This window comes from Histoplasma capsulatum, genomic scaffold (assembly GCF_000149585.1).
Source record: "Histoplasma capsulatum NAm1 scaffold_1 genomic scaffold, whole genome shotgun sequence".
NCBI lineage: Eukaryota > Fungi > Ascomycota > Eurotiomycetes > Onygenales > Ajellomycetaceae > Histoplasma > Histoplasma mississippiense.
The window spans coordinates 5,143,611-5,155,796 of record NW_001813982.1 but is presented as its reverse complement, the minus strand read 5'-3'; the positions used below and the strand labels follow the sequence as shown (position 1 = coordinate 5,155,796).

Sequence of the window (12,186 nt, the reverse complement as noted above, 5' to 3'; positions counted from 1 at the left end):
CTTACTTGAACATGGCCAGCTAGGTAGCTCCTATCGCCGATTAAACCAAATCAATTTTCTCTCCTCTCGTAATATAAGATTTTTTGCTAGTAGCCATCCCCTTGAGACTTGTGGCCGCTGGACTTTCAGTGTTGGAGATGCGGTTTATTGTTAGAGCCGCCATCATCACTTCCTACCTGCCATATTGGACTGTAATTTGAGAAATGGTATAAAGATACCTGCTGAAGGTGTTGGGCCACCTAAGAGATAGTATGCGAAAGCTTCTTACCACTAGTCTATTTAAAAGGAGACATCTCCAATATGCTTTAAGCTCAATTTAATATGTCGAGACTGCTCCGTACCAATTGCCTCGTTATCGCAAAGAAAATGAACACGCTTGTGTCTAAGTGAAAGGAATTGACTCAAGTTCACCCGATCCCGGCCTTACTCTCGATCACACGTCGACCAAACATATCATGATTCATTAATGATTAAAAAGCGCGCCCATAGCAGCTCGCAATGCATCTTCTGACCGTCTCCGATGCATACTTCTACGGTCACACAGACAATTCTTCGTCAAACCCAATCGACAGCGGTTGATGGCAGGAATAGTATCACTGTACACGACCTTCCAAGTTTCTTAAAAAAAAAATACTCGTACCCCGCAGCAGAATGTTACTACCTGAGAATTAGCATATGAGTTCGTCAAGTACTAACTGTTTGAAGAAGACGACCCAAGGGCTAAAATATTTTAATGAGATTTTATCTCTTGCATGCTGGGTCACATAGTGCAGGACCGATTGACATACTTTTGATGCCAATATCATCATTTTGGTTTCCTCCCCTTTCAACCTGGATGTGTTGACATTCTCAATGGTTTTGCTTACCACTGAACGCTCCACGTTGTAGCAAACGACGCCAAATAACCTTAAACACAGGTGCAATGATGGCATTCGGTTTCCCAATACGGCTTGTCCGATGGGATGGAAACTGAAGGGGTTTAAAAGGACACAATGGTGGTAGAAGTTATCCGCCGCCAGACCTACCTTAAGTAATATCGGACAACTACAAACTCTTTTTATATTGGCTAATTCTTTGCTCCAGTTTCTTTTCTGCCTCTGCTCAACGCTGCTACAGGACTTGGGTACACTACACAGCACATCGCACTTGTACAACTGGAAAATGGAATAGTCTCGAAGACCCGTAAGTTTTCCATTGCTCACACTATTGTATTTGGCTGCTATTCGCCGTTTCATATAATAGTCTTTTTATATCTTTCTTCACTTTTGTTAAGTGTGAACAGCTCCCTCCGTTACTCGATGGGAGATAGTTAACGCACAGAATACTCAGCGAATCAGATTTCCTGAATGCTCCAATCAAGCCAGTAACTCGGATCATAGCAGATTTAGAGCGGATTTTGAGCTGGCTCTAAGGATTCAACTTAGTTCCCAGGTCATCCGGGCATTATTCTCATTTCGTACTTGGAGACTGGGGTTTACCAATACGGATGCTCACTTAACAGTTCTTGTTACTACCCGACGGTTCATTTCACGGACGTCTAAGAATTATCTGTCATCTCTCCAGACGGTTAGAATTAGGAATCGGAGTTCTGCCCGCCGCGAATTGCACACGATATACCCCCTTCTCGTGAGTCAGGCATCTTCAGTGGGATAACTTCTCACCTGTTCTATACTTTTTGCCAAAGTTGCCCTAGAGATATATTAGACAATTCGCCATTGTTCTACCATGCACTTTTGGCGAGTCTTCCCTTGAGATTTGACCAAGACGAATTATTGATGTACACTTTGATCTGATTTCCACTCCCTCGAATCCCAATGCAACGCTGACCCCTCTCATCAAAATCCCTTGCAGTCGGCGGAAACTTGAATTATCCGTCTCGGTCTGGAGTGACTTGACTTGGTGTATCCAATAACGCTCCCAATTCACAGCTAGAGGATGACAGCATCCCTTGCCATCCCAATGCAAGATTTCGCTCTCCTTTGTCCAATCTCCACTATCTATACCCCGCTTCCCTATCTTGGGGTAATTGGACTTGATGTTAAATCCGCGTTCTCGTTTCTGAAACCATGATCCCGGCTCGTATAAAATAGCCACCCTCTCTACAGCTGTGTTTTCCTAATGACTAAAGTTTTGAAGTGAACTGCTTCCACGGACATATACTCTCGCGAACTGGTGATGCTCCATTTTAGGGTGTCGTGCGTATCTCTTGCACCATGTCCAAATCTTCTACTCGGCTCCCTCTTGTCTCCCTTGATGGGTCCGATTGAGTGCTGGACTGAACCCCTTACTCCCCTGCGCAGCACATCTCGCACATTATTGAATTTCTCCACCCTGGTTGCAGCAGATGTTTGGACTATATATTTTCTGCATCTTAAGATTGGGAATGGTATTGCAACTATATGTGTGCCTAAATCTGCTTAGTTGGTTGTCTTCCCATTTCCTTGATATTTCCTTCACTGTCTCTGCTCTCTCTACTATCCCCTACCCCATCGGTCCCATTCCCTAAATCTCTGTATGCTTTGCTCATTGTTACTTTCCTCTCTAATTGAAGACCAGACAATTCCAACTGTCCCTCCGTGTTGTCTACTTATTTATAAATCTTCATAGACGTACTCCGCTCGTTGGTTCTCATTATTGTTCACCTGTTACCACCAAAACCAAAGTGTCCGCCAATTGAAAATAATATTTCGTTGGGCATTTTTCAACATGGTGCCAAGCTGTGCTCCTGAGGGACTGGTGCCACTGAAATCCGGGAATACGGACTCATTTACCATGGCCGCTAAGCTCATGGTGTGACAAAACCTAACCGAAATGCTTGAGTCGTCTGCCAGTTGCAGCAACGCACCTATGGAATTCCACTCTGCAGATTTTAACAATACGATCCACAGTTCTGACCACACAGCAGCTCTGGTACCAAGCTCATAAAAACGCCCAGTTTATTCATGGTATTCAAAATGTCACAGAGGATACGGTAGTGTTGATCTATTTCGGTAATCATGAACAAAATATTATATGGCTCTGGTCCGTGGTGGTAGGTGGCTACGTGCCTGCGATATTACCTGCGTTCGTCATGGATCTAACTCAGAGACGAAAACAAAATTTACACCTAAAGTCACTGTTCAAAGAGCCACTTATTCTCACGTCGGCCCGCCTGGCTTATGAGTTTCTGAATATCGACGGACTTAATATTATCACAGTCGAAAACCTCGTCAGCACTCTTCCAAATGTAGTCGACTGTGTTTCCAGGGCAAACTTCGGTCACAGAAAAGCACCAGAGGATGCGGCAATCCTCATGTTCACATCAGGCAGTACTGGAAGTGCAAAGGCCGTGGTTTTGGGAAACAGCCAAATTAAGGCTGCGGTGGCAGGGAAGACATCTCACCATGGCACAAGAAAGAGTGATGTTTTCCTAGGATGGGTTGCCCTAGATCACGTTGCGTCGCTCTGCCAAATTCATTTGCATGCCCTTGCTCTGGGTGCAAGACAGGTTTTTATTGACAAGACAGATGTTTCGAATAGCCCAATATATTTCTTGAACCTCATCCACAACCTGCGAATCAGCGTGACCTTTGCTCCAAACTTTTACCTGACAGCGTTGTCAAATTTGCTTGACAAAATGCAAACCTATACGAGAACAAGTTCAGGCTGGTATTTGTCATGCTTGAAGGTCATATTTTCAGGAGGAGAAGCGAATTCTCTGCAAACCTGCATCAATGTCACAACCTATTTGATAGCCTTGGGCGCGAGGAGAAATGTTGTGAGCCCGGGATTTGGCATGACCGAAACCTGTGCAGGTTCGATGCATAACCTCTGCTGCCCAAGCTATGATATCAAAATGAGTTTTGAATTTACCTCCGTGGGTCCATGTGTTCCAGGTATGGCTGCAAGAGTTGCTGCTGACGACGGCCGTGTCATCGAAATCCCCAATGTTCCCGGCTCTCTGCAGATTAAAGGGGAATTAGTGTTTAAAGAATACTTTAACGATCCGCTCGCAACGTCTGCCAGCTTTACTAATGACGGCTGGTTTATTACTGGTGATTCTGCCCTCATCGATGGTTCTGGCTATCTACACCTCTGTGGCCGAATAAAGGATCTCATTATAGTAAACGGAGTGAATTACTACCCCCATGAGCTTGAACGTGCTATTGAAGAAGCCAAACTCCCCTGGTTGATCCCTACGTATACAGTCGTCTTCTCTCATCGCCCCAATAGCGCCTCAACTAAAAAAGTGGTGGTAGTGTTCGCTCCAGCGTATGGTCATACGAGCGCCGGAAGCTTTGCAGCTCCATTCGATGCAATCTCAAAGATTAACGCCAGGTTATTTGGGGTAAGTCCGTACTGGATAGTGCGAGTTGACGCATCACTAATCCTAAAATCGACTCTGGGGAAAATCTCAAGGGCCAAAAATTGCGGCAGAATATCTCGCTGGGGAATACGATACTTACTATGCGACGGCAGCGGAAGCCACAAGACTATACCATCAAACCAATCTAAGGAGTCCTGAGAGTAAAATTGAGAATTCAATCGCTGATTTGTTCGCGAACATGTTCCACACTCCAACTTCGGAGATCGGAATTGACACTAGTCTCCTGGATATGGGAGTATCTTCTGTTGAAATTATAGCTTTTAAATCAAATGTACAGTACAAAAGATTCTCCACCTGGATCAGGAAATCCCTTTGATGTCTGTGTTGATGGACCCTACAATCCACGGTATGGCGGCGGCGATACAACAAATGCGGCAACCAAAACAATATAATCCTGTTGTTAAACTTCGTTTATCCGGCGAAAAGTCTCCTCTGTGGCTTGTACATCCCGGGTGATAGCGAAGTCTTGGTTTTCTTAAACCTCGTGAAGTATATCAATGACCGCCCGCTATATGCACTCCGAGCTCGAGGGTTTGAAACAGGGGAGCAGTTATTAACTGACCTCCCTGAAATATGTGTACAACATATTTTCGACACATCCAAGAGACCCAGCCCTGGGGCCCATATGCAATCACAAGATTATCATTTGGCGCCATGATTGCTTTTGAAATCGCTAAGCTCCTCGAAGCTAATGGGGACGAAATTATGTTCCTAGGCTCTTTCAACCTACCGCCACGTATCAAAGATCGTATGCGCCAGCTCGACTGGGTAGAAGCTGGTATAATCTCTCTTATTTCTTAGACCTGATATCAGAGGAACACGCCCTCGAATTATCGCCTAAATTACATGAACTCTCTAACGATGACGCCCTCGACCACATCATGTCTTGTGCTGCACAGAGTCGTTTGGTGGAGCTATCTTAACCAGGAACAAGTTGAGGACCTGGATAACACTTGCCCACAAGATGCAGGAAGCTGCATTAGAGTACGAACCTTCTGGCTCCGTGGCAAGCATAGATGTATTCCACGCTATACCTCTGAAGCTGGTAGCAGCGAACCCAACCGATTGGATAGAGAATAAATTGAGCAAATGGGCTGATTTCTCAAGAGAGCTGCCTCGAATGCATCAAGTGGACGTGCGCATTACACAATGATATCGCCAGAGCATGTATTTACATTTCAAAAAACTCTTCAAAAGGCTTTGTTTGCGTGACCGTGGGCTTTGAACCTACCGCCGATGAATTAACACCAGGGCCAGTCTTAGCCAAACGCATGTTGGAGCATTGTCACTGTTAGCAAGGCGAAGTCCGATATGGTTCATATTTATATTTTAAGATACACCTCACTCGTCTATGATTAGCTTTTTTCTTCCCGCGAATATTTATGTGTTTATGTATCGTCACCCTTCGAGCATTCTTTATTCTTCAATTTACCAACGCCCAGCACTTTCCAGGCTTTTGTTTCCACTAACACCTCACGTGAGTCCGTTCCCCTTTCTTTCTTTTATACTTCTAACACCCACTAACCTATTCGCACGACCGGATGCGATCAGAGCGGAATTTGTACCCTCATTCAATGGTCACAGTGATCATTATTGTCATCCAAATAAGCAGATTATATATTCAGCAAACACTAGATTAAGGGATATTTGTATGATCTAAGGAAGCTAAGATGGGCTTAGGCAAGGAAATGGAGATAATGGTCCTCATTCCCAAGAAAGGTTCAGGGAAATATACGCTTCTGTTCTTCTTGACTATTATATCACCAATGTCTCACAGTTACCAACACTTTTTCCTTTGATGAAGAAGAACCATTCTCTCCACTCCCGGACGGCGACGTGCTACGATCCAGCCTATTGAGTAAGCGCCATACGACCTTCCGATTCAAACCTTCGCGCACCGGGATTTTTTCCAGTGCATCTGTGCCGTTGAGATATTTAGTGAAAAGCGGCCAATGCTTTTGGAGCGAAGTATCCACATCGATGCTATCTTCTGGGGATGGAGTGTGATTGGAGTTGTCCATGTTTGCATGCTCGTAGGGTTCGGAGAATCGTGAGAGAATTTCATCTAGCCAATGGGATTCTAGCGATGAGGCGCGGTGAGGTCGCAAGATAAGAGAAGAAGTGGGCGGCCGTATTTTTTGTTTTTCAGCTTGAATATTCTCCTCGTGGCGGTATTGATGATGAAGAAACCTGGTTGGAACAGGAGTGGTTTCGCCGCTAACTTCGCTCTCAAGAGATGAAGAAGATGAGGATTTTGAATCATCATTGTCGTCATGATCGTCGTCAACGTGCTTACTATAGTGCCCCTCGGATTTAGAATCTTCTTTGGTGGGAGATGCTCCACTCCTTCTCTCTTCAATCTCTTTCTCCTTTTTCTCCCTTTCTAACGCCTCATCCACTGCCCGTTTGATCTCCGGATCCACTCTGACCCACCCAAATGTTCGCAGTTGGGTCACCCAACCCCCTCTCAGTAACCACGCCAGAATCGCATAATAAGTGTCCTTGTGATCCCTGCTAGGTATCAATCTAGAGTATGGTTTAGGTGTGTCGCTCAGTGCGTGAAGCATCTTAGGAAGACTGGGAAGTGTTGGGAATGCAGCTTCGTAAACCTCAGCTGCCTGCGCAAGCTTGCTCATGTCAGCATTGGGGGAAACGATATACGTATCCCGTTGACTGAGCGGGGGAACGGCTCTGGCTCTCCGCCAGTAGACGAGATGGCTGGCAAGCACCTGGATGTCACTCAGAGGGATTCCGGATAGGGCAGAGATTTGGGCAAATGATTTTGTGGGCTTTGAGACGCGAATGTAATGTGCAAGTCGAGCGCCCAAAGGTCCTATTGACTCCTCAATGTCTTTTAAGACCGTTGATTCGTCAGTTAGTAGAAGTAAGGCAAAATGCTTTGCTAGAGCCTGGTTGGGGGCGCTTGTGTCCATCCCTGTAGCATCATCGGTAGCGGAGAGGCTGTCGGCTGTGGTAAGCCATAAACCGGGATAGGCTTTCTCCGTGGCACTTGGAAGGTAGGAAGTAGACGTTAAAGGCGGAGCTTGAAGAGACATTGTTGCTTCCGGTGTAAGGGTAACGGACGCGATTCTGGAGTTAGAAATACTTGTGTAGACTGTAGATATTGCTCGAGCAAGGGAGGACTTTGAGGACAGTTCCGAATAAAGTCTAGACAAGGACAATTCTATGCTTAAACGTAAGTTGACGTCTACGAAAATACCCCAAAGTGAAGGACGAGAAGCACATATCGAATACATACTGTTTTCCTTTGCCTTCTCCCTGATGTTGACAATCGTTTGAGCCTCTTTCCAAACGTAGTCTACCCTTGCCTGCTCCGACTTCAACCCTTTGCCAAACTTCTTGATCACATTCTCATACTTCTCCCGTACTCGCAAGCCGTATTCTAGCAAAGGTGGATTCAATACGAAAACTACGTTGAACATTGTCATCGAATCCTTATCAGTTTCTGGCGACCCAGGAAGTACGTCATCCTCAACAATTTTTTTTAGTTCAGGGACAGGGCAATTGTCGCCTTCAGTCTCCGACGCCTGTTTTGAAGACATGTCATTATTTCTCAGATCACCCCTCTCTTTGTCATCAACTCCTGGCTCCCCGTTCTCTTCTTGCTGTGTTCTAACTTTCTTCTTCCGCTTCCATTTCCGCCAAGTCCCATCGTCTTTCACAAACACGGGCCATCCCACAAACACAAGGTCATTAACACCCACTTCAAATCGTCGCTTATGCCAGGCGGGCGACGGACTTAGCAATTTCTCCCACACATTGGTTGGCAGTCCGAGTAAAGATTCCCATGGCGGGCGATAGAGATCCCCTAGAACCTCATTTCTTCCAGCATCTGACTGATTATCCGGCTTAGAATCAGGGGTTGCGCTTCTTCGCTTGAACTGTAGGGAAGTGGACGAAGTATGCCCTCTCGAAGATGGGTGAGGTACTTTATCACTCAATTGCTCGCTAAGCCAGCTCCTCCCACTGTGCTCGTTGGCACCCCGACAGGAAGCCGACGAATGGCCACATTCATCATCGTCTGAGCTTGACCGATCATCATCACTGGACAGGCTAGATTCGGAGTTTCTAGCACCACTTTTCCGACGCGAATTGCGACGGGATTTATTGCTTATGATGGTGGATGGGTTGGGAGGATAGTGATAGACAAAACGCGGGCCAGCGCGAGATTGGATTATAAGGATTATTGCAACGAGGCACGGATCTGGGGGTCGTACGATTGAAGACATTCGTGCCTACATGACCTGGTTCGCAGGAGGGAGGCCGGCCTCGAATACTAGTATGTTTGTCAATATGGCCGTTGGCCGAAAGCGGACGCGCAGTACTTGGCTCCTTAAACAAGAGCTGAATTGAGTTGCAAACAACAATTCCACAAGTATGGGCAAAAGACCCTGCCCATCTTCGAATACGTTCGGTGCAACGTCTTTGTTAGACGTCTCCGTGGATTACATAAGCTAGCTAGCATCTGGTGTAGAAAATCGAAATCTCAATTAAATTAGACAACTATTGAAGTGAAGGGAATGGTTTGTGTGTATGTAGTGAAAATTCCATGATTTCGATACGTTCCTCTCATATGCCATTTTGTGAAGATTGAAGCCCGCTTGTGGCATGATGCTGTGATTTCCACAATTCAACATTCAAAATATCATCAAACGATTGCAAATTTGGAGGCACTCATTAGTGTTATTAGCCGCCGTATTAAATATACTCACACGCTTCTGCTGTCTCTGTCCAGCGTTTCAATGAGCCAGGTTTTTTGTCGACACTCAGCAACCTCCGTCTCTATCCCGGAGAAGAAGGTAATGTCGCGTATAATGTAAGGTTTATCGCCAGGAAAGCAAATACGGATGTGCGCGAGGAAAGGTACTGTAAAAATATGATGTCGGACATGCCGACGATAATTATCAGGGCAGATATCGTACAGAAGTGGAGTGGGCTTTCTTCCATACCGAAGTTATTCACCCAAAGATAACCAGCCGCAAACGCCTGAGGAGCGCAAATGCGATACCAACAACGCCAAATGATGTTTATATACAAAGTTCAAAGCGGATATAATCTCGGGATGTGATCGTTTCCGTCTCTAACATGTAGAACACTGTAATCAAGTCAAGTCACGATTTCTTGCTCTCGGAAGGTGCCACCGCGGCAGCAGAAGCAGCAGGCTCCGTCCCATTTTTCTTGTTGTTCTCATCAAACACAAGTCCCAAGTTCTCAAAACTGTCCGGCGCCATCAAATTGCTATAACGAATGTTAGTCTTCCAATGACCAAATTAAACACATATCCCATCCCACGATCGGAAGGGAAGTGGGTGGTAAAACATACTTGTCCATCCGACATGTTAAATAGGACTTAGCTAACTTGCGACAGGTCTCATCATTGACACCCCCACCTTTTTTCAGACACCGGAGATATGATGAGATTATGTATTTGCATTCTCCTGCCAAATTAAAAAGTATAAGGTCAGCAATGGGCGTACCAGTAATTGTGGATACAAATGTGTACGTAGAGATACATGTCAGGACATAAGTGATCCAAAAGGAAAATAGCCATGACGTACCATCATGATCAAGCGGAAAACTTCCACGTTCAGGCCTAAATCAGCGATAACAGCAGTAGACTTAGCAAACTCATCCCAGCATACGCACATATGGAACATGATGAAAGCCACATATATTCTCTTTAGGCGAAGAGATAGGGGCGCATAAAGTTGACGGTCTGACTACATACGGTGTGGGCTTGATATTGACGGAGCGACCGCCGGGACTGCCAAAACTCATGTTCAAACTGATGTCAAAAAACAGAACCTCTTATTCGCACATATTATATGAGACATGAGCTTAAGACATGGATATAAGAGATAGAAGTATCTGATTGATGTTGAAATGCGGATTGTTCAGAAATGCCGGAGAAAAAGGCCTTGCAAACTGTGCAAACAGCATGCATATTACCCATAAACGAAGATCTTTGTCCGGCCTTGCTGACCAATAAAATTCCGCTGGTCGTCTAGTTGGTTTATGGCACTGGACTGTAATATCATTGTCTGCTATCCAGGTGTCGTCGGTTCGACTCCGACCCAGCGGAGTGACTTCTTTTTAGGCTTCATTTGTTTGTATTTTTTGGCTTCGGGTTGCATCGAAAATGGGTAATTTCAAAGACTCCTTCCGAAGGAGTCCTTCCTATGATATTGGTTGCATAAAGCATGTAAGACGGCATAGTTATAGTATATTGAAAAGTTTGAACCTTTCAATTGTTGTCAATACTCAATAGAATATAGCTGTGGAGATTCAAAATTTATATAAGAGCTACTGTTGTGGGAGCAAATCTCGCTCAGTAGTCAGGAAGTGACTGTGCCAACCAAAACCTTAACTTGAACCTTGAAAAAATCTAAAAACCAACCCGAAGTAAGTTGGTACTTATTATGAAATAGGGGAGGGGTTTGGAACAATATGATAGGAGAACGAGGAGACAAGGAAGGTTTCAAAAAAAAAAAAAAAAAAGAAAAAGAAAAAAAGAAAAAACTATCCTCCGCTGGGTCGGAGTCGAACCGACGACACCTGGATAGCAGACAATGATATTACAGTCCAGTGCCATAAACCAACTAGACGACCAGCGGCTGATTACTGAGGCATCGGGGACTGCTACGAACTTATATTCCTAAAGTAGTGTGCATCCTCGAAATACTCCCAAAAACCCCCAACGATGAAGGAAGGGGGATCCGAATTTACAACGATTTGTTTTGTGAAAAGAACCTTAATTACATCACCCAAATATGCCTGACTATATCTGATATGCAGGGAGTTGGCATAAGCCGTGTTGCGCTGTGGATCAACTTACTTACTATGTACCCCTCCTCACGACGTCAGATGCCGAACCGGCAGCAAGGAATATTATTGGGAAAAGGAATACGGAAACTCTTTTATGACAGCAATGCTAGCGACCAGACCTTAAATAAAAGAAATGATCCTGACCCTGAGCCGTCGCATTGTGTCCGGGCATTTTCTTAGAACGAGTCCCACCCTCCATTACGAAGACAGGTATTCTAGGCTTCTATACTGGCTGTCAGTCAAATATGCCAATGTGAGTGCATCGCTGCTACGTATTTTTGTAATTAATTAATTGTTGTCGATATATGCATACACCTCTAGATAGACTCTCTCAAATACATATGCTCACCATACTTCTCGCTCACCTCCATATCGATTCACCTCGTTATCTCGAAGACAAATTCACACACCCGTCCCCAGCTAATGAAAGCGTTATAAGTCCCTAATCACTAACTAAGAAAATACACAGGAAACTCGACGGAAGCTGCCAATGCGGTGGTGTACAATTTACACTTGACTCGCAGACGCCAGTCCCGTATCAACTCTGCGCCTGCAGCATCTGCCGCAAGGTAGGCGGATACAGCGGAAGCGTGAACCTGGGAGGAATTGCCGACTCCCTCAATGTGCTGCAGGGGAAAGAATTGATTAAGTAGGTAGTTTGTCCCTTTTTTTTTCTTTCTTTTTCTTTCTTTCTTTCTTTCTTTTTTTTTCTTTCTTTCTTTCTTTTTTCTTTTTTTTTTTTTTTTTTTTTTTGCTTTTTCTTTCTTTTTTTCTTTTTCTTTCTTTCCTGTTTTTTACTTTTTAATCCCTCTCCCACCTACTCCACACAGGGTTCTACTCTACGAAAATACTTCATAGAGCCATCTGACAATTTCACCTCTCAACATTCCAGAAAATACACTGTCGTTTAATAGCTGCGCACGCCTCGCGAAAAACTCTTGCTTCTTCGAGCGGGAGCTTCTGCTCAAACTGGC

The 12,186-nt window shown here is 44.8% G+C and overlaps 5 protein-coding genes and 2 non-coding genes across 7 annotated transcripts; 4 read left to right on the top strand and 3 right to left on the bottom strand.

Moving 5' to 3' along the window:
* Positions 1-2,772: 2,772 nt before the first annotated feature.
* Positions 2,773-4,494, top strand: HCAG_01453 (predicted protein; the record flags this gene model as incomplete). Its single annotated transcript, XM_001544356.1, has 4 exons — positions 2,773-2,790; positions 2,903-3,031; positions 3,113-4,327; positions 4,399-4,494. The coding sequence occupies 4 exons, from the start codon at positions 2,773-2,775 to the stop codon at positions 4,492-4,494; spliced, it is 1,458 nt and encodes a 485-aa protein (XP_001544406.1).
* Positions 4,495-5,020: 526 nt separating this feature from the next.
* Positions 5,021-5,519, top strand: HCAG_01452 (predicted protein; the record flags this gene model as incomplete). The annotated part of the gene is made up of 2 exons (XM_001544355.1): positions 5,021-5,144; positions 5,266-5,519. The coding sequence occupies 2 exons, from the start codon at positions 5,021-5,023 to the stop codon at positions 5,517-5,519; spliced, it is 378 nt and encodes a 125-aa protein (XP_001544405.1).
* Positions 5,520-6,121: 602 nt separating this feature from the next.
* HCAG_01451 (predicted protein) lies at positions 6,122-8,616 on the bottom strand (the record flags this gene model as incomplete). Its single annotated transcript, XM_001544354.1, has 3 exons — positions 6,122-6,205; positions 6,238-7,217; positions 7,626-8,616. The coding sequence occupies 3 exons, from the start codon at positions 8,614-8,616 to the stop codon at positions 6,122-6,124; spliced, it is 2,055 nt and encodes a 684-aa protein (XP_001544404.1).
* An 882-nt stretch (positions 8,617-9,498) lies between these two features.
* On the bottom strand, positions 9,499-10,165 carry HCAG_01450 (Cox19p; the record flags this gene model as incomplete). Its single annotated transcript, XM_001544353.1, has 4 exons — positions 9,499-9,625; positions 9,711-9,825; positions 9,946-9,980; positions 10,116-10,165. The coding sequence occupies 4 exons, from the start codon at positions 10,163-10,165 to the stop codon at positions 9,499-9,501; spliced, it is 327 nt and encodes a 108-aa protein (XP_001544403.1).
* A 215-nt stretch (positions 10,166-10,380) lies between these two features.
* On the top strand, positions 10,381-10,469 carry HCAG_09390. Its single transcript has one exon. It is a non-coding gene; the product is annotated as a tRNA-Tyr (tRNA).
* A 443-nt stretch (positions 10,470-10,912) lies between these two features.
* On the bottom strand, positions 10,913-11,001 carry HCAG_09383. The gene has a single exon. It is a non-coding gene; the product is annotated as a tRNA-Tyr (tRNA).
* A 226-nt stretch (positions 11,002-11,227) lies between these two features.
* HCAG_01449 (predicted protein) lies at positions 11,228-11,865 on the top strand (the record flags this gene model as incomplete). Its single annotated transcript, XM_001544352.1, has 3 exons — positions 11,228-11,246; positions 11,393-11,465; positions 11,682-11,865. 3 exons carry the CDS (start codon positions 11,228-11,230, stop codon positions 11,863-11,865), a joined length of 276 nt encoding a protein of 91 aa, XP_001544402.1.
* Between the last annotated feature and the right edge of the window lie 321 nt (positions 11,866-12,186).